The sequence below is a fragment of the Ostrinia nubilalis genome, chromosome 20 (genome assembly GCF_963855985.1).
Source record: "Ostrinia nubilalis chromosome 20, ilOstNubi1.1, whole genome shotgun sequence".
Lineage (NCBI taxonomy): Eukaryota > Metazoa > Arthropoda > Insecta > Lepidoptera > Crambidae > Ostrinia > Ostrinia nubilalis.
The window spans coordinates 7929185-7956452 of record NC_087107.1 but is presented as its reverse complement, the minus strand read 5'-3'; the positions used below and the strand labels follow the sequence as shown (position 1 = coordinate 7956452).

At 38.6% G+C, this 27268-nt stretch overlaps 3 protein-coding genes across 3 annotated transcripts in view; 1 reads left to right on the top strand and 2 right to left on the bottom strand.

Moving 5' to 3' along the window:
* Nucleotides 1-239: 239 nt before the first annotated feature.
* Nucleotides 240-6156, bottom strand: LOC135081584 (adenylate cyclase type 10-like). The gene is made up of 4 exons (XM_063976327.1): nucleotides 5680-6156; nucleotides 868-5593; nucleotides 636-800; nucleotides 240-428 (listed from the first exon to the last, which is right to left on the bottom strand). Exons 1-4 carry the CDS (start codon nucleotides 5976-5978, stop codon nucleotides 240-242), a joined length of 5379 nt encoding a protein of 1792 aa, XP_063832397.1. The 5' UTR covers nucleotides 5979-6156.
* Nucleotides 6157-6872: 716 nt separating this feature from the next.
* LOC135081586 (glutamate decarboxylase 1-like) lies at nucleotides 6873-14150 on the top strand. Its single transcript, XM_063976330.1, has 8 exons — nucleotides 6873-7121; nucleotides 8874-9055; nucleotides 9937-10159; nucleotides 10703-10954; nucleotides 11128-11192; nucleotides 11466-11655; nucleotides 12926-13159; nucleotides 13752-14150. Exons 1-8 carry the CDS (start codon nucleotides 7014-7016, stop codon nucleotides 13941-13943), a joined length of 1446 nt encoding a protein of 481 aa, XP_063832400.1. The 5' UTR covers nucleotides 6873-7013; the 3' UTR covers nucleotides 13944-14150.
* Nucleotides 14151-14233: 83 nt separating this feature from the next.
* LOC135081587 (venom protease-like) overlaps nucleotides 14234-27268 on the bottom strand; it is a 29376-nt gene continuing 16341 nt past the window's right edge. Inside the window, exons 3-8 of the mRNA XM_063976331.1 lie at nucleotides 17338-17474; nucleotides 16787-16920; nucleotides 16241-16409; nucleotides 15675-15919; nucleotides 14982-15142; nucleotides 14234-14585 (exon numbers count right to left, since the gene is read on the bottom strand). Of these exons, the coding sequence (XP_063832401.1) occupies nucleotides 14424-14585; nucleotides 14982-15142; nucleotides 15675-15919; nucleotides 16241-16409; nucleotides 16787-16920; nucleotides 17338-17474 (1008 nt within the window). The 3' untranslated portion in view covers nucleotides 14234-14423. The remainder of the gene's footprint in view (nucleotides 14586-14981; nucleotides 15143-15674; nucleotides 15920-16240; nucleotides 16410-16786; nucleotides 16921-17337; nucleotides 17475-27268) is intronic.

The following is a 27268-nucleotide window of genomic DNA, read 5'->3' as shown; positions in this document are numbered from 1 at the left end:
CATTTTCAATGTTGGTAATATTTTATTTATTACCCATGTAATTTTACAATCTAGGTAGAGTCATGCTGCTTTTGCATCTTCTCTACTTTAATGAACTTAAATGTGTAGTATGAATTTTAATGTTTTATTGCTAAGCTTAATTAATTATTGAGGTAAGGATACTATTTCTATTTTATAACTAACCAAATCCAAAGCAAATATTATCAATTTTACCTGTCAATCGTGATGTTTCCATGGATTTATTGTCGTGTCGTGGTAATTTTGTACAGGAGTTGGTGCCAGGAAGCATGTGCCTGTTCGGTGGCGCTTTGCCAGGCTGGGAAGCGGTAGGAACGAGCGTTCTGGGCCCAGAACACCGAGTTGGATAGAGCTGCTGTTGCTAGAGCCTGTTCAAGACGGTTGTGCATCCGACGAGCGTCCTCCAGCGCCTGAAGCATTGGTATGTTTAATATTTTGGATTATGTGATTTTGCTTGAGGTACAGATCTGGCGATTGCATTTTTTTGGCGTATTGGCGTATCTAGGGTATTTTCCAGTGGGGAAAGGGAGATCTGGTGAATAACGAAATCATATAAAGTGAAATGAAATGGCGCAAATGTAATCGTAAAGAAAGCAATCAAATAGTTACATTCGTACCAAGTTAAAATTGTTATTAGCAGCGGCTGTTCTACCAGACAAGTTGAGGGAGTTGCCTTTCAAGAGAAGCCAGCGAGGGTACATGACTCGCACGAGACGAGCGTCCTTCTCCAGCCTTGTTAGTTCTCGGTCCGCTACAGATCGGAGTTCCATCAGATCTACCACCTTGAATATAACATAATTTTAAAAAGTGGTAATTTTTAAAATAAGAAACTAGCAGTATTAATATCACCTTCCGCAAATCATCCACTTTTCTCGCTAGACTCTCCAACATCCCATCAGCAAGTCTCAATGCGCTTAATAATGTCTGCAATGAACCGTCGTCTTCGCTGTTCTCAGCCCAACTAAAAGCTTCAGATTCGAAACGTTTAGCTTTTCTTTCAAAATCGGCCCTTAACCAGTAAGTCCATAATCCGACCACCAAACGTCGACGACTTGGTCCTCCCGCTTTACCTCTGCTCAAAGCATATTCTGCGTAACGACTTATTTCGTAAGGTGACTCCAGTTGGAACCCAGCATCCAGGATCATATCCATGCATAGAGCGTAATACCAAGTCTCGCAATCGTGGGACATCTGATACTGACCCAAGCGTAGCGACAATTGGAGCACATCTACAGCTTCTTCTATGCGACATTTTGCGAGCAACACGTAAAAAAGATCGGGTATAATTTCTATGGATATGTTGTCAGCTTGAAGGAAGCGACTAATAGTGATGGCTCTGAAACCTGCGCGCACGGTGGCTGCCAGTTGAGCACGAGCCATTCTGGCATGGAAAGTCGCCACGAAGAGTTTTCCAACAGCAAATAACTCCTCAATTTTAATTGGGCGCGGCAAATTCCTTAATACCTGACAAGCCAAACGCTCTATCTCTGCCGTGGAGTCGATAGCCTCGCGATCTAGCTCTACTTGAATTGCATTACTAAATGCATCACAAATGTCTATAACGTCACAGTCGTTATCTTGAACTATTTCAAGAGCCCGTGATGCAGATACTCTGGCCACTTTTTTGTCTTCTATTGTGGAATATAACAAAGTTGCAACGTTTAGGCAAAATAAGGAATCTGATTTCAAAAGTGTGTCGTTAAGCCGTTTATTTTTGCGCGTAATTGATGAAAACAGCCTTCTCAATTTTAAAAACTCCGATACATTGTAAAGATTGATTCGATAAATACGTGTAGCGAGTTCGATTTCAAATTTAGCAGCGGTCAATTTTTCAGTCAGAAGAAAAGTAGCTGCTCGTATTGAGTGGATCCTTCCCAAAAATCTACGCCTTTCAAATTCACTAATTGCATTTTCTCGGCTTTGTCTGTCTAAACAAATCATTTCAGCTTCTTCTAATTTCGGAAGAATTGGTTCATAATAATTATTCAACAGATTCAAATAACAAAATTTGATCATGAAATGGACTGCTTTTGATCTTAATTCCGATTGTTGAGCATGATGTATCAGTTGTTCGGTTATAATGATATTTAATTCACTACATGTACACTTACTAACGTTGGTTTGGGATATTCCTTTCTCTATGTTCAAAGTAAATGACTTTTTATTTTTGTTATCTTTATCGTCGTTATCGTCATCACTGTCTATGGCACCAAGATCATGCCAATCACTAGTGTTTTTGGCTTCTATAACTGGTCGTAATTTATCAAATATTTTGGCATCTTCAATTTCGCTTGACTTTACCTCTTTAAAGTATAAATTAGACATTGTTACTCTTTTAGTTGACCTTCGTCGAGGTTCATCGTCTTCTTCATTTTTATATCTTAAAATTGACGTGCATCGTGCACTTTTTGAGTTTTCTCTGGCGAGAGTTGCGCTTATTGATCTTGTGCCTATATTTTCAGATACATTTCCATTATTGTTCAGAGATTCGGACATAGATTTTCTTATCCCACTCGGTCCTTGTATATCCTCTGAATTAGATCCTATTGTAGTAATATTATTTACTTGTAACTCCTCGTCCGATTCACTGCCACTGTTTTCATTATGCGACATAATAGAATTTAAATCACAACTCTGCCGATCTGATACAATACTCCCTGATGATTGAACTATCATAATAGTACCACCACAGTCTGAACATTTTTGTGTATTCTTTTCTAAATAGTGAACAATTCGAGAGTGAAACTCTTTTTTCTGGTTTAAGGGCAATAATTCGTAGCAAGTTTTTCGAGTGTTTTTATTTCGGAATTTCATTACTTGACAGAAAGCATACTTTGGAAGATTATGATTAGACTCTTCATCGTGATCAAAACAGCAGTCACAAACTAAATTGAAATTTTCAGAAACAACCGAGGTTATAGTTACATTAGATCCACCTCTTCGTTGCCATTTATTTGTTTTAACATTAGCACAAGATAATATCCTCATAGCAAAGAGCCGTTTCACTGCTTTTGCAGTTGTTAAAGCGTCATTTTCATACATAATGTTTTCAAGAAGATCTCTTGACACCACGTTACCGACTACTGAAGCAATTTTCAGTAAGAGTTGTTGGTATGGAGTAAGAGAATCAATCTGTATCATTACTAAGGCATCAATATTTTGAACGTTGATGTTCGTTTTTAACTGCTCTTTTTCTGTAACAATGCATATTCCTATTTCTTCGGTAGCGTCATTATTTATAAGTTCATCCAATTTTTCTTGATCTTTGCTGTTGATAGCCTGTGGATGTAATAATTTCGGATCAGGAAACTGTAAGTCTTCATCGCTCCAGTTTTCAAGTTCGTCTGTGCTAATTTTCATCAGTTCTAGGGCTCCATTAGAAAACAGGTGAACAATAAAATTTTCAATAAGACCAGGCATCCCATTACATTTTAATCGAAGAGTATTGCATAAATCATTTGGCACAGCGTTAACGTCCAAAATTTGGCACGCAAGTGGCACAATCCACGAAGAAGATAAAGGTCCTAGAACAATTTTTCTAATACTGTTGTTGATAAACACACTGTAAAGCCACTTTTGCACTACGCTAAATTTTCCTCGAGTGACTGACATCACCGTAAACATTTTCAATGATTTAAACATGACAGGGATAAATTCCCACGACGAGGAATCCAGATTCTGTAAATCATCCATGAATATAACATGCGTTTCTGCAATTGCCATAATTAATGTAGTAAACATTTGTATTGCTTTTTCCTTCCTCATCGCTTCGTTTTGTGCATTCATTCCCTCATGATATGCGAACCGCACTTTAATTATGTGGTTAAGATAACATAAGTCATCGCTGTATACTTTTAACAATTGAACTATTTTTTCTTCTTTGATGAATCCAGTTATTGGTTCTTTTAGATCTAGTATTTGATTTACAATTTGACTCAAAGCTAAATATGGTGAAGCTGAATGCACTGAAGTTAAATTAAGGAAACAAACTTTAAAGCCTTTATTTTTAGCAGTTCTTGCCATTCCCTCTAGCATACGAGATTTTCCAATCCTTGAATCACCGACCAATAGCAAAGCATCGAAGTCCCTATATGACAAATGGGAATCATCTAACCAATTTTCAAAGTATTCCATTTCGTCGCTGCGATTTAGTAACGGAGTTGTCATTGGTATATCATATAGCACCTTGACTCTTATTTCCTCTGAATATTCATATATTTTACCAGGATGTACGATACCTTTCAGTTCTGTTCGTGGTTGTAAAGTAAAACCATTGCTCGACATTTTGCTTTTAACAAAAGTGGCTTCGTCGCATGTGATTTTATTGCGAAAGCCACACATAAGTCTGGCAGCTTTATTTACTATTGCACCAATCACAGTAAATTCCCTTCGTAGAGGGTGGCCAACTACCCCGCAGTATACTTGACCTGTGGTTACTCCAATTGACACTTCAAGAACTCCATCTAGAGCAGATACGGATTTCTTTATACTATAAGCACATTTCAGTGCTGCCTGTGCTTCTGATTCATGTTTGAATCCCCGTAACCCAAATATTACTAAAATCATAACGTCCTTGTCAAAAAGAATGATTTTGTTTACACAACCCATAGACTTGTAAACAATTTCACATGTGATTTGATAAGCGTTATTCACAATCGTAATTAATTGCAGAAAAGGACAGTCTCTGGGCTTCAGCGTTAAAAATAACACTGAAACCTGTCTCATTTCAGTTAAATACTCCAATGGTTGATGTGCATCGATTTGAGTGAGCACGGGGCGTATCATAAATTTACGAATTTCTGACCCTTTGTTAGTTTCCTCCGTCTCCAAAATAGCTTTTCGTAGGCTTAGAGCGTCATTTCTACGAGCCACGTCCACGGGACTCATGTATTGCGGGGGTTCCCATAAGAAGTCTGGGAAGTTTTCTATGGCGCTTAGAGGTTTTTTTATCTGATTTATCAAGGGTGCAAGGCCAGCGAAAGGTTTCATAACATCTTTCTCGTGTGGATCGTAAAGTATCGATTTGATTGTAACGTGGCCATCATCGTGTACTACGTGGTCGTAGTTTCTAGAATAGCAATGACCCCACGCGGTGGAAGTAAGTTTGACTTCACCTGATGCACATACACTTTCTGCTATTTTCGCTTCAAGTACAGGTAATCCAAATATGACATAATTCATGTCGATGCCAGAGCCGATTGGTGAAAAAATTAAATTCCCAGCTGATATGGCTAGTTTTACTCTTAAATTGACTTTAACATCTGTTTCGTAGGTGGCATACGAATGTTGTATGATGAGAGCGCATGCGATAACTGTATGAATCGTGTGGCAGAGAAACGTTCTTTTGTCGGTCTTCCAAAGGGCAAGGAATGCATCTCCCGCGAATTTCAGAATATCCCCTCCGTGACTGTAAATTAATTCCGTTAACGCACCGAGGTACGTGTTTAGGGTGACAGTGAGTCGATATGTGCCACCTTTTCCTGTATTGTTGTATTTCTCTGAGAGAGCAGTGTAGCCGGAGACGTCTGCCATCAGTAATACGCCTACAAATCGTGACGGATTTTGAGTATCAAATCTGAAAGACATTACATTTATTAAGCACACATAAATCACTTTGTTTTTAGAGTTAGACCTTTTAACATAAGATTTGTAGCTGCTTACTGGTCCATCAGAAGTATTTCATCTGGCACTAAAGTGGACAAGATTAACGTTTGCTTCCTTGTCAATTTCACCTCGACATCCTGATCGTATTTCTCAGGAGTTTCACTTTTCCTTTCGAAAAAGTCTTCAACCCAATCTTTGATTTCATCGTATTTTGGATCGTCGTCGTCTGAATTTTCATCGAAACAGGTGTCTCGACGAGAGAATCTTCTACTGCTGGTTTGTTTCCACTTTTCTGTGTTGTTCATAACATTCAAAGAGTTTCTTCTGGAGCGCGGGCGGGCCTTTCGGAAGTTCATATTTTTGTTTCTTTTTGTATATTTTACGTAAATTTTGGTTAAACGTCCTAATATGTATCCTCACTTTAAACTTAACCTATTTGTACAAATCTATTAGGCCTTGCTTATAACATTTCGATATTACATGTTTTTTATAGACTCCGAAACATTCATTCGAAGTATTGATGACATTGTCAATTTTTTGATAATCAAAGTCAAGGATATAGGCATAGAGATACTGTAAAAGTTTCCAACACAGAAGTTGTACTCGTATAAAATGATAAAATGCATATAAAATGCAATTCTTGCAATAAATGCCCAGTGCATTAATTACTAAGTAGTACTTACGAGTACTAAAAGCGGACGACAATCGTCGCACTTAATAAATCAATCATCAATCATGGCGATACCTACACCCATTATTATAATGATGCCACGGAAGGCGTTAATTAGCTTGTTTCCCGCGATAACGAGCCAATAACCCGGTAATTATGAAATTAATTGTGTCATGATCACTTTTATGACCCACCTGACCTACTCCATTAAGGGCATAACAATTTTATTATTGTTCCTATATTATTTCATTAGAAATTGCATTGAGGACATTAAAGTGAGAAAAGCCTAAACTTGCAGAAAAGAGAAAACTCTATGTAGAGTTACATACACTTGTTGTATGTGATTGCATACAAAAGCTCCAGTTAGTCATGAACTCGTGGTGATAATAAACACAATAGACTAACTTTGCGAATATTAGAGCTTGAATAACCATTTTGTAAAAGCTATTTTTTCTTAAAATCTGATTTTCAACTACATAGTGTTATCTAGAATAAGCAAACACATTCATTATACTATCGCAACTAATACACACATCCATAAAAATCTCTACGCAAATCGCATGTAAACGCAAATTAAAACCCTTCGCATACCTACAGTGTCGCTTAAGACATTGCATTCACGGGTCATTGTAAAATGGAGGCTCCAAACGGCAAGCCCTAACTCAGTGTGGGTTGAACTACTGCACTGGACACACTTGCAGTCAGAACAGCAGTGTTAACTATGGAACCCAATGGACATACGTTTTTGGATAAAGTGCTGAAGATAGTGAAGGATACGCAAGATGAGAATCAACCGCTGATTGAGTTTAAGCATCCTAAGGAGTTGGAAGTAAGTTTGGTTCTGCTAAAATGTTTGTCTGTAACATAAAAAAAATATTTTATTTTGGAATGCGATTAAGTATGGACAATATAGAGACGATTGCGTAGGTTTAGTTTTAAACAGAATGTAAGTCTTTGTAGGTGCCGGTAGAGAGCTTTTTATGCAACATTCTTGCAAATTTTCCATTTACATTATTAAAGAGCCGTTTTGAATAAATAGTCGGTTTAAGTAAATGTGTCAAGTCCCAATACACCGCTACAGTGTCGAATTGTAGCTGTTTGCCGACAAATCGTAAAACATCGTTACCTGACCACGGTACACTTCGTAACACGCAGATTTCTATAGGCTCTTTAGCTGCTAGCGATATATGTATAGCATAAGATTGTGTATTATCGAAATGTCACGCGACCAAAAAAGAAATGTACCCTACAGTATGTTTTGGTTGTCCCAATAGGTATGTTTTAGACGTTTTTTTCGGGTTTACTTTTTAGGAAACGTCTCTACATTTGATTAGACAAAATGGTATTTTAAATCTTCTACCTGCTTTTAGGTATTCTGTCTGAGTAGGTAGGTGGGCTTAAGGTTTAACCAGACGGATTAAAAAAGTTATTTTTAACCACAGGTGTTTTTCCAAAGGATTGGTGTGACTCACAGTATTCTAGAATGTTGTCACTACTCAGTGGCAAAAAAATCGGCCCTAGCCGTCTTCGAAAATATCAATCGTGGTTTAATCCTTTCTTTGTATTTCTCTACTTTTTGTGCACTTTGTACCCGACTGCGCCAGAAGGAGGGTTATTATTTATTACAAATAAGTAAAAAGGGCCGATTGTTGTACCTTGGAGTGTATACTATACGAGACGAATGATATACATACATAGTTGGAAACAGTTGATAGTTAAATAGCTACTTTAATATTAATTAAAATGATGCATATTACAATCTTAATTAATTATTATTGTTCTGTAGTTATGTGCGTTTTTATTGTCTATAATGAGTCTGATATTACGTGAGTGTGGAACAATCTCGTTGAGTAAACAAGGGAGAGTAGGAATTTTTTGTAGGCATCCTGCAGCTTGTTAATAATCACATTAATTTTATGAATCATACACGAGCCAATAGTACGCAGTAATAGTATTCACGATAATTTTGTTTTTGGATGTTATTGCTTGCTAATATCGTTTTATAGCAATTCTTTTTTATTCGAAGTGGTTCCTTTTATGTAAGAGTTTCTAATTATCGAATAATGTTACTCGCAAATTGAACTCGTTATACTTATTATATGTAACTGGAATCCATCCGAAAGTCATTTAAAAAATTAATAAGTAAATCCTTCGTCAGCGACTTTAGTTCGTTTACGGATCTCCTCATTTCTGTTTCGATCTCGTAAAGAAACACCGAGCATAGCCATAGCACGCTGTGCAACTTTGAGCTTCTGTCAGTGAGTTGGGTGAGCCACGTTTCCGAGCCATAAGTCATCACAGGTAACACACATTGGTTGTAGACTTTCGTCTTCAGGCACTGAGGCGTGGGACTTCCACCCACAAGGTGGACCGACGACCTGATAAAGGTAGCAGGAAGGCGCTGGATGCAGGCCGCTACCAACCGTGCGATGTGGAAGTCATTGGGGGAGGCCTATGTTCAGCAGTGGACCTATGGCTGAAATGATGATGATGATGATGAATTCCCACCTTAGGTAATTGGATTTTTTCAAGTTATTAAACATTCTGAATTCATGTTGATGTTCTTCATTACACTTTTCAGGAGATCTTAGATCTTGACGTCACTGAAGGAGTAAATGACCAAGAGCTGGAGTCATGCGTGCGCCAGGTCTTGCAGCACAGCGTCAAGACCGGCAGGTCTACCTTCAGGAACCAGCTGTACGGTGGGACTGACATTTACGGACTCTCGGGGGCGTGGATCTCCGAAGCTTTTAATACTAGCCAGTAGGTACTTATCACATATTATTATTGTTATAGTATCTAGTTCTTATACATATCTATACCTACTCGTAAACTAAATCCTGATACATTTCTGGTGTGTACTTATATCATTCTAAGAAAGGCAAAAGTTTGCAGGTGAGGGAAGAAGGTATTGTAAATACCTACGACCCTACGTACTTTGCGCTCGTACCAAGCTATCACTAGTTTTTCACTGGTTGGGTTTCTCTTTTTTTCTCATCTTAGCTACTAAAAGTTACTAAGCTCTTCGTTCGTTCGTTCGTTTCAGCCAAATGACGTCCACTGCTGGACAAAGGCCTCCTCCAAGGTTTTCACTAAACTCTTCACAATAGCTTAATTTTCCAAAGAATTTTTTTTCTGCGAGAGTGCGAAAGGAAAGTTGTTGTGTAGAAGCTGGGTATACCTACCCATTATAATTTGGGTTTATCATGATTATGTATTTAGCAAAGATAAACTGGTTGTTTCTAAATATTCCATTCCCTAGGAAAAATGTGCATAAGCTGGCGGTTTGAAAAGTTGTTTACCTTCCGAGCCTACTTAGATGCAAAGGATTTTATGTGAAATACCTGTTTTGATGTTTACTTTGCAATGTTCTTTGTGGTATTAATAACCCATTTACTACGATTTACATTACATCGTAATATTCCTAGTTTTATCCATAGTAGATTTGTCCGTACATGCTACACAGAAAATAAGAGTCAGAGAAATACATAGCTCACTTGTTTAAAAAATAATCCGGGAAAAATAAAAGACTCACTTGTTTCAGGGTTTGCGTACCCGGACGGCCAGAGGTCGCGGGTTCAATTCCCGATGTATGCTAAATGACCTGAGAGTGATGAATTAAACCGAACCTCTGCCTATTCCAGGTACACCTTCGAAGTGGCGCCAGCCTTCACGCTGATCGAGCTGAAGATGATCCGCCATATCCTCCAGCTCTTCGGCATGCCCGAAGGAGACGGCATCTTCAGTCCTGGAGGCAGCATGTCCATGTTCTATGGGATTGTTGCTGCGAGGTACAAAGCCTTTCCTGAAGTGAAGAGTAAGGGCATGAGGGGACTGCCTGAGATGGTCTTGTTTACTTCTGAAGATGTAAGTGTTTCAGGAAAATTGGTGTTTTGACTTCATTTTTAACTAACTACCGGCATTTTTTGAATTGATACCGGGTAGGCTGGAAGATATCGCTTTCTACCGATAAGACCGCATAATTAATTCCGATTTTTGTGTGGTGTGCAACTAAGAGAATCTATTTATTTATCAAGATTGCCTTGAGAGAGCGAGCATGCCTTTTTCAGCTAGGACTCAAAAATTACTTCACAAGGGTCTCAAATTAAATTAATTTCAGACCAAATACTATAAATAGTTTTTACCTAATCCCTGGGCAACACACATCGTATTAATGACATTTCTAACTATGCAAAAAAGCACCGAAGTAGGTACACGCGAATAGGTAGGTACCTAGCTTAGTTTGGGACTAGAAGCGTAGTGTAAAATGTCCAAGGATATTTATTTTATTTTTTATTTACTTGGCTACATAAATCGCGATAGTGCAAATCTTCGGGTTAGGTATCGCATTTTGTGTAGCCTAGGGATAACAATTACGGTTTTCTTATGACTTCGAATTTCTTTTTTCAGAGCCATTACTCTATAAAGAAGGCTGCTCACTGGCTGGGCTTCGGCACTGAAAGCGTAAAAGTTATCAAAACCAACCAACGCGGTCAGATCTTAGTGCCAGAACTGGACTTAGCCATCCAGAGAGAGAAGGATGAGGGTAGATGTCCATTGTTTGTGAACGCCACCGCTGGGACGACAGTACTGGGAGCCATTGATGACCTGGTGGCGGTGTCTGACGTATGCAAGAAGCATAACGTTTGGATGCATGTTGATGTGAGTATAACATTGTGGATTTCGGGCTGCCGATAGTTGCGCACATATTTTACTCGATAGCTGCATACTTTAGTTAGAGGAACAACAAGTGATAGTTGCGTACTTTAGAGTTACGGTCACTGTTGATAGTTTGTATTTCCAAGGAATTTTATGTTTTTTTCCATGTTTTTCAGGCATGCTGGGGTGGAAGTCTCATTTTGTCACAGAAACATCGAAACAAATTGGACGGAATAGAAAGGTAATTTGGTTTTTAACTATTATGGCAATTCGTAGAACATTGTGATTGTGATAGTATAACTTTAGGTGATATAAAAAAAAGTAAAAAATATTTGAAAGGAGAAAAAGAGCAATGGAGGAATTGTCCAACTCTTAACACTCTGGTCGATATCTTCACGGGAATATGAAGAGTTTTTATTTTACTCTGCCGGTACCACACTATCTATACTAATAAAGAGGAAAGATTTGATTGTAACAACATAAGTAAACTAACTTTTTCTATTTAAATTTCCAGAGCAGACTCAATATCGTGGAACCCGCACAAGATGGCGGGCGCGCCGCTGCAATGCTCCTTGTTGCTGGTGCGCGCGCGCGGCTTGCTGCACGCCGCCAACGCGGCCGCGGCCAAGTACCTCTTCCACCAGGACAAGTTCTATGACGTCAGCTACGACACGGGCGACAAGAGCGTGCAGTGCGGGAGGAAGGTAGGGATATTAGTCGCTGCTTCTCTGTGTAGCCAGTATCTATAGCGTGCCTGCACCCAGCGAGGATAGCAGACTCAGGGTATATTCCGTTATAGCACTGTGAGCACTGCTCACTACTCCAAAACCACCAGTGAGAGCTAGGAGCCAACTCCTGTGCAGCCAGGATCTACTGCATGCCTGCACCCAGAAATGAGAGCAGACTCAGGGTATGTTCCCTTTTAGCACTGCGAGCACTGTTCAGCTCCACATCTACCAGTGAGAACTTCTTCTTCTTCTCAGTCGGGCACTCTTGTCAGAGTGGTCGTGGTTGCGCTGACGAGGTACATGGTGGGGTGATGTCATCTCCGAGGGTAGCTCTCCTGGCGATGTGCTTCCATTTCTGACGGTTAGAGGCGTCGCGTGTACACTGGACCATGGTGGACTCAGTGGCCTTCGTGATGGCATCTATCCAGCGGGTTGGCGATCGACCGCGTGCTCTCCTGCCTTCCACCTGGCCCTGAACTACCAGTCTCTTCATCGAGTTCTCATTTCTAGAGACGTGACTAAAGAACTTCAGTATTCGTAGACCAGACCAGTGAGAACACTGAGCTGTATCGAAATAGCCTCAATATCGTGGAACCCGCACAAGATGGCGGGCGCGCCGCTGCAATGCTCCTTGTTGCTGGTGCGCGCGCGCGGCTTGCTGCACGCCGCCAACGCGGCCGCGGCCAAGTACCTCTTCCACCAGGACAAGTTCTATGACGTCAGCTACGACACGGGCGACAAGAGCGTGCAGTGCGGGAGGAAGGTAAGTGAAGATTTTGTTAGAATATTAGTCGCTGCGACTTGTGAAGTCAGATTTACACTATGCCTGTACACTGCGCCTAAGAAGAAGACAAGTTTTCACAAAATTTTTGAGGGCTGTAAAATTCTAACTGAAAAATCAGTTTTTATCGATGATATAGTTTTTAGAGTCTGACCAGACCAGAACTTAGAAAGATCATCTTGAATTCAAACTTTATGCACATTTTTAAAAAGAGTATGATGATTGCTAAATCTTTAATAGTGAGTTTTGTCCAAGTCGGCTTTGTGATTCGAGTCCACAATTTAAAATGCTTTAAGATGTTAACTTGTCGTTATGTACGCGGCGGCGGCGTGGTGGTACAATAATCTAAACACTGGTCTTATGCAGTTGTTCTATGTGCTATGCTAAAATGAAAAGATATTATAATGTGCTGTCAACTGCACCTTTACTTAATTATTTACTTGAGTTCTTTGCGTTTCTTAACAGATAGACGCCTTCAAGCTTTGGATGATGTGGAAGGCGCGCGGTGACGCCGGCTTGTCTTCCCTCTGCGACCACACTATGGACATCGCCCGGTTTTGTCTGCAAACCGTGGCGAAGAAACCAGGCTTTCGTCTAGTTTGCGATGACCTGCAGTGCCCTAATGTATGCTTCTGGTACATTCCTACGTTCATGAGGGGAAGAAACGAAGATGAGCAGTGGTGGGAGATTATGCACAAGGTAAGTTAAGCGTAGGCGCAGACCACCGACTTTTAGTTGGCCGATAGTTGGGCCCGATTCTAATTTGTATGAAGAATCTTCCGATACCAAATCGGTGTAATGTTCGCACTTTCATACATCTCCGTACTGATTAACAGCCCGATCCAACTATCGGCTAACTAAAAATCGGTGGTCTGCGCCTAGGCTTAGGCTTACTACACAGATATATTTCACAGGGTTTTGTGTATGGTTGGAAGTATGACAGTTGAGGGATAGGATCAATTTTGGTAAACAGTAATGATGATGAGGCTTATAATTTTGGTGCATGGCTGAAACAGTTGGAGTAAAGGATCGTCCTCTTTGTATAGAAAAAGGTAAGGCTGAGTTGCACTTACTTTAACAAACGTAAAAAATCTGTCAAAGTTCATAGGAATACAACGGTCATTGTTATAGTTAAAGTAAGTTGGTGCAACTCAGCCTTAATTTTTTGTAGCTAAGCATTAGCTAAATAAATTGTATAATTATTAGTATTACAATATAATTATTGTAATCCCAGGAAGCATCTGAATGGAAATTTTAGAGACCGTTTACAGTACTGTTCTTTCATTTCCAGATCACCCCCAAAATCAAAGAGCTCCTCACGCTATCATCTCAGCTGATGGTGGCGTATTGCCCCGTGAGACAGTTCCGCAACTTCTTCCGAATGGCCTTCACCTTCCACCCCGTGACCCAGGAGAAGCAGGTCCTGGATATGCTGCAGGCGATAGAGGAGTGCGGAGAGAAGGTTACCCTGGCTATGTTATGAGTTTGTCCCATGAGGGAAAGACTTGCCCTGAATTCTGCCTCTATGAAGGATTTTTAACCATTGGATCTCCCTTTGAGGAAATAAGAAACGGTTTGGATAGTACATATTTTATAAAACATCTGAAATATCAATATGATAGATTTATTATTAATTTTTTTTATAAAATTTATTTTGTTACCAGATATTAAATATTTCTCGAACATTTAATGAATTTATGTTATTTTAATAATATAGATCCAAAAAGTGAGTCCTAGATACATCGTTTGTATGAGATGAAAAAAAAAAACCAATTTGGTTTATTTAGTTTAATGATCACTATGGAAAATTATAAAACTATTCGTATATCATGGACTTGCAATTCTTGTGGTGAATTCATATTTCTATTATTCAAACCGGTTGACAATCATAAAATTCTTTGTCCGTTGTTGGCTAGTGCTGTAGGCACATCAAAGGCGATTGACATCGACAATAGTGCTGCGCTCAGAAGCGCACGTTATCGACGATCCAGCCGAGGTATCTGTCGACGCGTGTGTAGATACCGGGGTGGCTGCGCTCCCCGCACCCTTTGCCCCACGAGACCACCCCCACCACTGTCCAGCGCCCGCTGTCCATTTGGTACATTAGGGGGCCGCCGCTGTCGCCCTGGAAACAAGCCAAAAACTGAATGTGGCACGTTATTCTGATAATCAAATTATCGTATGGTTTTTTGGGGTATTGCAATGATAGAAGACATCGTCTTTAATATGTAAATTCTTGATTTTATGAGAGCTTTTGAAATTAAAGGCAATTACAAAGTTCGAAATATAGCTTTGTCTACACTACTGCCAAGGCTACCAGTAATTTAAAGATTTGGGACAGTATCGGCTAGTGTTAAATCGAAATAATCACAGGTTTTTGGTCGCAGATTGGCGCTTCCACCTTCGGCATCATCATCACTTTCTATAAAGTAAGGTGCAGACAAAGAATTTTCCCTTAGTGGTTAAAAAAGATTTCTATAAGCCTGGTTCACTTAAATAGCCAACATCAAAGTGGTCTTACCTGACAAGAGTCTTTTCCTCCCTCACGGCCTCCTGCACAGATGCTCTCATCGAAGATGGAATCAACAAATGCCTCTACGCAGCTCTGCTGAGGCCACACTGGTACCGTCACCTCCATTAAGGTGGTGCTGTGGGGCCCGCCGTACCATTGAGTGCCCCAACCTGTTATAATGTAGAAGATAAATAAGAATAGCTCTACTTCCTTCAGACATGTCAATATTACGTACAGTTAAGAATCTAGCAAGGTGGACCGACGACATCATAAGGTAGCAGGAAGGCGCTGGACGCAGGCCGCTACCAAACGATCAACATTGAAATCATTTGTGGAGGCCTATGTTCAGCAGTGGACGTCTAGCAGAAAAACAAAAAGAGTTTCTTCTCTTTTAGCAATGCTCCAGTTTTGTCCAGTAGCGAATGGTGAAGAGCCTCCTAGTCCCTGACAGCGACCATGAGCTGTGTTATTAGTGTCACTGGTAGAACATAAACAGCAACGGTGTCAAGGAAAAAAGGCATACCACTACTCTTTTAGTATACCCTCCGTTGAAGCTCGGACTATCAGAAGATCATCTTCAGTGAAGTCTGAATAGCCTCATAAAACTAGGACTTCTATTCTTTACCACTTAGTCCTCTTGGGAATTAAGATCAAGCAACCTATACCTATAAATTGTGATTAAAAAAAGAAGTTCTAACTCACCAATAACAATAGCGTTCTGATCCGTGATATCCATTCCCATCGGCGGCAGACAGATGGGCCAGACGTAGGTGTTGAACACAGCGGGCCTGTGCAGCTTCAGTATGGCTATATCGTGGTGATACGAGGGTAGTTCGAAGTCCACGTGCTGACGGATCTCTACCACTCTGAAGTCGTAGGATCGGGAGTCGTTGGTGCGGTGGAAGTCGTACTCTCCTAGTCTCACGTGGAGGTCTTCTGCTTTCCATCTAGGCAGAAGGATTATTTCAGTTGATAAACTGTGATGATGTCACAAAAGTAGTTTCCGAGAAGTTTCCTCTGGTCTAGAAGAACTTTTGAATAATGTTTTCACTAGCGACCTAAATCCTACATGTTGCCAGTAGTCGACTGCAAGCTAAAGGGAAGGGCCAAGAGCCCTTAGTAGGTCTTCGCCTGTTACTCTTCTTCATTGTTCATTGAAGACATCTATTTGGATATCTGCTGTTAAAAGTACCCTCATATTTTAAAGCTGCATAAGTACTTTGTCGTTATAGTCACTGATGATTTTTCGTCAATTACTGGATTCTTACCTCCTCGTGCAATGCGCGGCTGTGAGTACATGTCTGTCGGTGATAAGGGCGCCCCCACAGTACTGCTCGAAGCCGACAGGCGTGATGGAGGCCATCCAAGGCCACTCGCGAGGGTTGGCAGGCCTGGCGCCTGTCACTCGCCCGTGAGGCCGCGTGCTCAGACCGCAACCTGCGCAGAATTGGCGAACTTAAGTGGCAGTGGGTTTTGGCAGCTCGTAGAGCCGATAGCCATTGGGGCAGAAAAGTTTTCGAGTGGCGACCACGAGCTGGAAGACGTATGTAGGCAGGCCTCCTATTAGGTTGACCGACGATCTGGAAAAGCTAACGGGAAGTGCCTGGATGCGGGCAGCGCAGCACCGGTTGTTGTAGTGAACTCACTCCTAACAAATTACTAAACACACATAACAATTATTTAAAAATTTGGTGATCTCTTTTAATGACTGAAAATAAGTACTCACTTGAAAGGCGGCAATACCAGCGGACTACCAAGGATAGAACAATAAAACACAAAGCTATTCCATATTACTTTAATGGTCTTCTACGGACCTCTGTTCTCTGCCCTTGTGACCTTCAGGATGGCCTCGTTGGCCTCCTCTCTTGGTGCGGTGGCGGGGAGGTCCCCAGCTAGGCTGGCTTCGCGAAGGTCTGCCAGCTCGTCGGGACAGCATACTCCGATGGAACTGTAGAGTACAATAAAATTTGTCCATAAAGACCCCGTGCATATTATGAAAGTAGGTACTACGTCCGTATATCAAATCAATCAAATCAATGCTTATATGCAATGTACTTTTCCAATTAAAATATATTTTTATTTATCTGATCTGCAAAGCGCCTGCACTAATTTTGACGGCACTTTTACTTAGCATTGATTACTAAAATAAACAACTGAAAAGTCGTGAAATAAATTGTGATATAAAAATGCGTAAAGTAGTATATCCGTTAAGCTAGCACCCATAACACAAGCATTAAGTTGCTTACTTTGGGGCTAGCTGGCGCTGTGTGAAATTGTCCAAAGATTTATAAAAAAAAAAAAAAAAATGTTGTCTAAGATTATACCTACCTATGAATATGTTTTTTCATATTCCAAGGCAACTTACGTGCGCTGTATGATGCACAAGTAGTCCATAAACTTGGTGAAGTCTTTCTTGAAGTCCTCCTGGACGCAGAAGTGCAGGTGGCGACAGTGGCCCGCCTTGCCGTTGGGCAGGAGACAGGCCTGGTGCGGCTCGTTAGGCTAAATAAACCATTGGCAGCAAATTATTATGTATAAGCTCCGTGGACCGACGACCTGTGGCTCTAGCACGCAAAACTTTCGACTTCGAATCGTTTGCGTATTGCGAAACCTTTAGCGCCCCTGTGAACGTGATTACCGTGTCATAGTGAGAAATGGTAGCCCGAAACTAATTTTGACAATCGAGATCGTCACGTTATCGTTGAATTCGAAGGCTGGGTATCGAATTTTGTCGATTAGGCAAACGATTTGAAGACGAAAGTTTTTCGTGCTGGAGGTACCTACTAGCTAGTGAAGGTTGCGGGAAACATCTGCATGCGGAATCAAGACCGGTCGTTGTGAAAATCCATTAGTGAGTCCATTGTCCAGCTGTGGTCAGCAATAAGATCACTAATATTATGCACACAGTAGGTAAGTACTTAGGTAGGGGAAAGTAATACGAGATGATCCTCTGAGGTAAGATGATCTTTCACGATTGTGCTGAAACCACTAACATCATTTAGTTTCTTTCACTGGTAAAACATAGCTCTGGACACCTCCCCGCCTCAGTCAAATCGTAATGGTGGCGTGAGCGATATATCGAATTTGACGATCGATCACTAATCACCCCCTGATAGTTATTTTGAAAATATATTTCATGTACCGAATTGACCTCTCTACAGATTTATTATAAGTATAGATTGCGGCCCGCTAATTATTTTTGTCGATATAATTAAAAAGTTGGTAGATTATTTGGCCTGGCCTTTTTTTTGGCCTGGATTCTCGGCTCGGTTACAATTTAATTTTGAACTACCATTTATAAGAATGTTCTAAAAATACCAATTATCTACCAAAATCTACTAAACGATTTCGCACTACTAAATCATCGTTCTCTTTGCCTCAAATCTACCAAAAAAGTAGAAATCTACTAAAAGTGGTCACGCTGTGGCCGCCGCCGCCCGCCGGCCGGGGCGCTTGACGACAGCTGCGTGTAGGGTTGCCAACATTTCATCAGCGAAATATAGTATTTTCCAAAATAAGGTGTAAAAAAATATAGTACATTTAAAAAAAATATAGTATTTTATGGGAAAAACAAAAAAATAGACAAATATACATTTTTTAATTATTTATTTTTATAAAAACTATATTTTTTTGCTGTTCTTGCGCTGTGTAACAGTTTTTTGTTTAAAATAAAAGTGTCATATGCTTTGTCACATTCAATTTTCACTCTTTCTGTTTCTTTCTTCTCGCCACTTCGAATTCATAACCGAAAATATCCTTTCTGTAAATGCCGAAGTGGCGGGAATAGAGAGCAGGAATGAAATTACTTCAAATAAATTTGGTAAGTCATTTTCAGTATTTTTTAAAATATGCTGCCATTTTTGGTCTGTAGTTTTGTCAGTAAAGTCACTACAGTCTTTTAATTTAGCAAAGATTTCATTTAATATCGTTATTTCAGAGTATAGGTCGTCCATTTTGATAATCAATTTTTCTTGTAAATTTAGAACTTCTAATATTGTCTCACAGTCATTAAATGAAACCTCCTTTTTAAAATTTAATTTATTAAGATTAATCTATTATTAAGATAGTCTAAACATTTATCAAGAAATAGCAAAAAAATCTTTTGAATTCCATAACTTTCTGGGGGATTTTGCTTCTAATGATTGCAACATTTTCTTTGTTTTGTAACCAAAAAAAATATCTTTTTTACGTTGTTCTAGCGCCGATTTTAAAATTGACATAATATGTTGTGATAAGGATAGAGACATGCAATTTTTAGTTTTACAAAAGTAATACGATTGTAATGATTTTAGAATTTATATTGTATTTTATACGATAATTGGTTACTTTTAAATAGTTATTGCAACAATTTTAGTATTTGTATTGTATTTTAGAAGAACCCAAAAACCCATTATTAAATTAAAATACTTTATTTGATTACTTCCTAGGCATTTTAGAATTTATTTTGTATTAAATCCAATTATTTCATATTTATTATTTAATTTAATTATTTTAGATTTTTAATGTATACATTTTAGTATTTTAAAAATTAAGAAAACAGCTAATTATGTAATAAGTATTGCATTTGACTAGTTCCGGAGCATGCCGTCGATAAGTCGTTTTGAACCGGTCGACTTTCACTGATGGAAGGGGAAGTTACCTTATCGCTGGCATGCCGCTGGACAGCCAGTTCGATTTGAGCGTCCAAAGCAAGAGGTACTATTAAGATGACGTCATAATGTCGGAATTGTGTAAATCAGTGGTGCTGAAATACAAGTTAGAACAACCTACAAGAGTGTTTCATTTCAACTCAGAAGTGGTACGTGATCTACAGCTCATAAGGTACGTTTTTATTTATTTAGTTAAAAAGTAATTGATTTTAAAAGTTCAAGTAGAAAAACGTATGAATATTTCGTTTAATGCATGAAATAGTTATTTTTAAAACGAGGCTAGACGCGCCTTCAGTTTATCAGGCTAGATGCGCCTTAGACTATGACTAAGACTATGACTATGACCATGACTATGACCATGACTAAGACTTAGTATAACGAGGTTAGACGCACCTCCAGTTTATCAGGCTAGATGCGCCTTTGACTATGACTAAGTATTACAAGGCTAGATGCGCCTTGGACTATGACTCAGTACAACGAGGCTAGACGCGCCTCCAGTTTAATAGGCTAGATGCGCCTTAGACTATGACTATGACTTTGACCATGACTAAGACTTAGAATAACAAGGCTAGATGCGCCTTTGACTATGACTAAGTATAACAAGGCTAGATGCGCCTTTGACTATGACTAAGTATAACAAGGCTAGATGCGCCTTTGACTATGACTAAGTATAACAAGGCTAGATGCGCCTTTGACTATGACTCAGTACAACGAGGCTAGATGCGCCTTTGACTATGACTCAGTACAACGAGGCTAGACGCGCCTCCAGTTTAATAGGCTAGATGCGCCTTAGACTATGACTATGACTATGACTTTGACCATGACTAAGACTTAGTATAACAAGGCTAGATGCGCCTTTGACTATGACTAAGTATAACAAGGCTAGATGCTCCTTTGACTATGACTAAGTATAACAAGGCTAGATGCGCCTTTGACTATGACTAAGTATTACAAGGCTAGATGCGCCTTTGACTATGACTCAGTACAACGAGGCTAGATGCGCCTTTGACTATGACTCAGTACAACGAGGCTAGACGCGCCTCCAGTTTAATAGGCTAGATGCGCCTTAGACTATGACTATGACTTTGACCATGACTAAGACTTAGTATAACGAGGCTAGACGCGCATCCAGTTTACCAGGCTAGATGCGCCTTTGACTATGGCTATGACTTAGTATAACGAGGCTAGACGTGCCTCCAGTTTATCAGGCTAGATGCCCCATTGACTATGACTAAGTATGAGACATGTAGAGGCTCCTTATGAGCAAAATATTTGACGATTGGTAAGTGCTATTAATTAGTCTACTAAACAAATAAAGATATTTTGGCTTTGACTTTGACTATAACTATGACTATGAACAATGACTATGACTATGACTTAGTATAACGAGGCTAGACACTACTCCAGTTTATCAGGCTAGATGCGCTTTTGAATATGACTAAATATAACGAGGCTAGACGCGCCTCCAGTTTATTATGCTAGATGTGCCTTGGACTATGACTGTGACTTAGTATAACGAGGCTAGACGTGCCTCCAGTTTCATCAGGCTACATGCGCCTTGGACTATGACTGAGTATGACGAGGCTAGACGCGCCTCCAGTTTATCAGGCTAGATGCGCCTTAAGGGCCCCATTGTTTAGGATAGTCTCTAGAATGAAAAGCCTACTATTACTGACATAACAAGCAAGCCGTCCAGTTGTCACATGAGTTGTGTGTGAAGGTCGCACTGAATAAAATACAAGTATAAATACAAAATCTTTATTTGTGATGCATATGTATAATAGAAACATGTCACAATGGTATTTTACTACACTTTGCTCAGGGAGCATAATATTAATTGTCAAACAAAAGATTTTTTAGATTTATTTTTTGAGATTTAGATTTTTGGAAAAGACACAAATCAAACTTTTGCTTAATATAACATGAACATAGCTTCCATATGATGTTGAGTTGATGCTGGTCAGACACAGTTTATTTCGTCGAGTACTTTATTTCACAGTTGAGTACAACGACTACTGAAGATGGAGCTCGTATGCCGCCAGGGACACCCGTCAGCTGACGATGAAATAAGCGTGCTAAGCGGACGAAGTTGTCGTCGTCGTCCAGTAAGAAGGCGCCACCACGATCGTCTTAAGGTTGAAGAAAAATACGCGAAGGAGCTCATCTTCTTCCAGCTCTACTGAAAGAGCAGTGCCACATGAGGTTCGTAAAATTTCTGGTAGACTCTAGTGAAGAAAAGTGCCTTAGATTTTTTTATTGGTAGTTTTTTTTTATTGCGCACACATTATGAAATATTACGCATACCTACAGTAAAATGGGAATATTAGCTTATGTAGTAAATCTTTAATAGTAATAATTAAAGGTAATGATAAAGTATTCGATTATAACGTTTAAATTAACGTTAAAGTGAATGTGCAAAAAAAAATTATTTTTTTAAATATTTTTACACAAGTAAAGTGAATTAATTAATGATTCGTTTATTTTAAAATTGTCGTCGGTTCGGACTTTCGGTAGGTTCTTTTGCCAAGTACAATATCTTGTCTATAGATCTATAATTCCACTTCAAAAATATATTTCGAATTATTCTGACCTCTGATTACATTAGTCTGACCTAGATAGGTAGTTTCTAATTTAGTTTTCTCAAAGAACTACATCAGTTAGCGAGCTCAAATAAACACAATATTATATTACTGTAAGAAGTCATAAAAAAAGTCATGCAATTTGTAACTATAAAAAGAACTTAGTACCTGTACCAAGGTTTCATAGGTTAGGTTAGTCATTTTTTTGGTAGATCAAAAGATATGAAACGTCAAGGTTCCATAATGAGCAGAAGTTTAAAGTTTTTCTTTTAGTAGTCTTTCATTTTATGACAATTTTGTGAGCGCTATTATAATAGCTAATGCAAATAAGAGAATTTTGTCTTTGACTTAGACATTGCAAAAGTTAATTGGCTTAGCTAAGAGAACTACGGACGTCTGTTAGAGGAAATTTTGAATCCTGCTACTTGAAAGGATGAACAGTTTACGTAATTATTTTTATGACAAAAAAATCTATGAGACTGTTTTGGTAAATGAAAAATCCTTTTAAGTGTTGGTAGTGAGTGCACTTGTTGACGCAAAACCGATGCTGAAACTAAGTATAGTTTGGCAGATCATTTCAATATCAATTCCAATTGTAAAAGTTGTGGTCAATCATCAGTCATACCTCAAAGTATAGAGATAATATAAACAAAAATGTTGATGAGATTGACGCTGTTATAGAAGTGTTAGTGATTGATGATTTATAGCAGACTTCACTGACAATGGACGATTTGACACCGATATTGATTCAATATTACAATTTATTAAAGACATTCTGATCTTGAAAGCTTAATTAATCTGAAATGACCTGTAAATTATCATTTTTGGTCGCATTGTAATTAAGAAAAGTAGTTTGATTAAATTCACAAAATAGCGACGTCACTTGCTTGTCGTGCCATACGAAATCTATGGGAGTTTGATTTGACAGTTTTTAAAAGTACGTCAATTAACTGGCGGTGTCAACACGTCTATTGGTCAAAACTTCACGCAACTGCAATTTCTCACGGTTTTGAATACTGACATTCTATAAAATTCCTGGTCAGAATATTTTCGAGAGCCACGAAAATGACGGACACAAGTGAATACCAGTTAACATAAATTTCTAGTTTTACAGAGGATAGTTTCTGGCGTTTACAGTTGCCTTTCGATTTAAATTTTTAAAATAACTTGACACCTGGCGAGCTTAAGGCCGTGGGTTCGATTCCCGCCTTAGGCGGTTCTATATTTTCAAGTGATATTTTATAATGCGAATAGCTTTCCGCCGAGGGTTCTTCCGCGTGGAATTTTGTTTGTCACATTTGTTTGTTTTGTATGTTATGTATGTAAATTAAACAGGGGGCCAAGTACCGGGTGTTTAAAAGAGCCTTTTTAATTCACAACGGCAAAGGTGAAATCGTTTTTGGTAATTTGTCTCCTAGTCCAATAACACTTAAAGCAAATATTTTAATAGCTACTTCAATGCTTTTTGGAGCATGTCCAATATGTCATGTAAATCGAATTGTAAAAGACCCCTCAGCTATGGATACTCTCGATAGAGCTGATATTATGACTAAGCCCGGACTTAGTTCCGAAATGTTCTGGTTAGTTAGATAAGCTTTATACTCTTTTGTGAAATTATCGCGATTGTATTGCTATAAATCTGACTGAGATAGGACGTACACGTGCAGTCTTTGATGTCAGGATGAAAAAGAATGTGCAAATACCACCATTACCACTTATCTCATTACAAAAGGGAAAAGGGTTCAGAAAACTATAGATGACTAACTTGATCCAATGCTATGATTATCAATATTATTCAGGACTCTAAATCATATTTAAGTCAGATCTTGATGATAAAGAGAAAAGTCTTCAAAGTTCTGTAGCAGTCACTTACTTTAGTCGACCCACAGACAGACGACCCCTGAAGAAAGACATCTTCAATGAAAGACAACTTCTATGAGTTAGAGACACTAGCTGTGGTGTGTGTGCTAAAAAAAAAAAAGGTATGTCTTTTACGACTTAAAAGTTTCTACTGGTTATGCTGCCTTAAGAACCACGTAAAAAAAAAAGGAGAAGAAATTTAGTTCCGCGAATAGTCCAAACACCAAAATTCAGTCATAGAATCTGACAACCCATCCAAACATCGTAATCTCTTCAAATAGCAGATACAGTAAGGTTATCAAATTATTTTTAGTGGTCCCACGTACAGCTAGATGGCAAATATGTTGCGCTTATCGTGATGAAATCGAGCATCAGACATTCAGAAACACATAATATAAGGACACTGTAATTGTACCTATTGGTTTCAAAAACTTGGAAAATTTGTAAAGAAGAAAATTATGTTAAGACCTTAGGAATACATAATTCTGACGTAAGTACCTTTAGTGTTAATCATAAATCGTGACCATAATTCATTATTTGCCAGATTACGGTTACAAATGGATATAATTGGATATACTTAATATTAACGTTTTGACATGTTCTTATAAACTTAATAACTTTCACATGGCAGTCATGGCAAGATACACTGTAATTAAATTGATTATGTACTAACATCTAATGGACGTGTATTTATGTGAAATAAAAATTTAGATTTAAAAAGAGAAGTTTCCGATATATTCGATATGGTAGTTTTGAGAAAATTATAAAGTAAAACGATTAATATCTGAATTTCATGCAAATATCCGTTATTGGTTATAAAATAAGTCATTACGAATAATATAGATTAGGTGAAAATGTATAGTGTGTATAAGTGCCTACAAGATTTTTCTCCCTTAACATTTGTTACTGGTTTAATATGAAGAATAGTTTCTAAAATGCATTATTAATGTTAAAACACTTGTTAACAAGTTGTCATAGAATTGTTTATCATTCTACTATTTATATGCTTCATATTGTAATATTGTTTGAAAAGTAATATTAATGATTTTAGAATAAATCCTTATTAGACGTGAATGCCGGGAGGCATCACGGTGTCGGATGGCCGAATGTAATGATTTTAGAATTTATATTGTATTTTATACGATAATTGGTTACTTTTAAATAGTTATTGCAACAATTTTAGTATTTGTATTGTATTTTAGAAGAACCCAAAAACCCATTATTAAATTAAAATACTTTATTTGATTACTTCCTAGGCATTTTAGAATTTATTTTGTATTAAATCCAATTATTTCATATTTATTATTTAATTTAATTATTTTAGATTTTTAATGTATACATTTTAGTATTTTAAAAATTAAGAAAACAGCTAATTATGTAATAAGTATTGCATTTGACTAGTTCCGGAGCATGCCGTCGATAAGTCGTTTTGAACCGGTCGACTTTCACTGATGGAAGGGGAAGTTACCTTATCGCTGGCATGCCGCTGGACAGCCAGTTCGATTTGAGCGTCCAAAGCAAGAGGTACTATTAAGATGACGTCATAATGTCGGAATTGTGTAAATCAGTGGTGCTGAAATACAAGTTAGAACAACCTACAAGAGTGTTTCATTTCACGATAGAGAATAATACAAAGTAATAAAAACCACCTGTTATAGGGGCATTTTTTGGAGAAATTGATCAAATAACCAAAAAAACACGAATTTAAAAGCAGATTTTTTTTCAAAAAGTATAATTTTTTATTATTTGTTGGCATTTTCTGGGTATTTTATGTATTTTATTAGTATCGCCTGTTATTTAGCATTATTATTGTTTTTATTTTATCAGGATATACCTCTTAGTTTAAAAGTTATTACGTTTTCTTTACGAGAAGTAATTGGAAGAAAAAAAAATTCTATAAAAAATTTTAAAAAAATCTAAAAAAAATTTTGACCTCTTTTTTCTCGAAAAAAAATAGGTCTAGTTTCACATATTTTCATATGTGCACTTTATCGTGACTCACACTGTATATTTTGGGGATCTTCAGTAATCCAGTCATACTCTCTTTCCCACTCCGGTTTATTTTATTTGGAGTCTTTTTGGTATTTTTCGTTTTTTAATCGGCGTTAGCGGCGCAATAGAATTTGACGCACTTTCGTTATCACTACCACTTTCCATACCTAATTTACATAAGAATTCAACTTTTCAAAAGAAATAACAACATCTAGTTGAAAACGATTCTGCCGATAAATAAAGCAGACCAAAATATCGTTTGACGACGATAAAATTTACGTTGTCAATTTGACATTGACCAGTTCGTTACGTGCGATGGGGCGGAAAGGTTCTGGAATGGAGGCCGCGTACCGGAAAACGCAGCGTGGGACGTCCACCTACAAGGTGGACCGACGACATCGTAAAGGTAGCAGGGAAGCGCTGGACGCAGGCAGCGGCCTGCGATTGGTAGCGACCAATCGATCAACATGGAAAGCATTGGGGGAGGCCTATGTTCAGCAGTGGACGTCCTATGGCTGAAATGATGAAGTTCGTTACGCAAGCGTTCGGATACACGCTATCGCCAATCGGGTATGTTCACGGACCTTATCAAAGGAAATGGTACGTGCGCAATAGGTTATATGACTTAGCCATCTTAACAGTTAAAAGTTACTTTAAAGGCGCGTTCTTATTTTTTTTAAATGAAGGATTTGTTTGTTAGATTTGTCGGTGTTGAAAATATAGTATTTTTGCGTACTATATATTTTTTCAACAGTATATAGTACGCAGACCCGAAATATAGTACAATACTATATATTATAGTACGGTTGGCAACCCTAGCTGCGTGCCTCGTACCAGGCCTGGCTCACTCCGCGCGGTACATCCGATAATTACCTACAGCGAAGCGCCCCGCCGGCGGGTATTATATCAGTCGAGTGTCACGCGCGCGCCCGTCAGGATGCTGGCGTGCGTTGTAGTATGTACCTAATTCTATGATCGAAGTATTATTTAAAAATGGACATAAAGAGAAATAAATATTGTGCGGGGTTCGGGTGTTTAAATTCGAAAAGAAATCTACACCGGATTTATCTTTTTTTTCGCTTCCCAAAGATGCTGAAAGGTATGTTGGTCATGTAGGTAATTAAAAATTCTTAGGATAGTATAGGAACCTAACCTACCATGACTACTGCTCAGAATGCGTTCGTTCGTTTCAGCCAAATGACGTCCACTGCTGGAC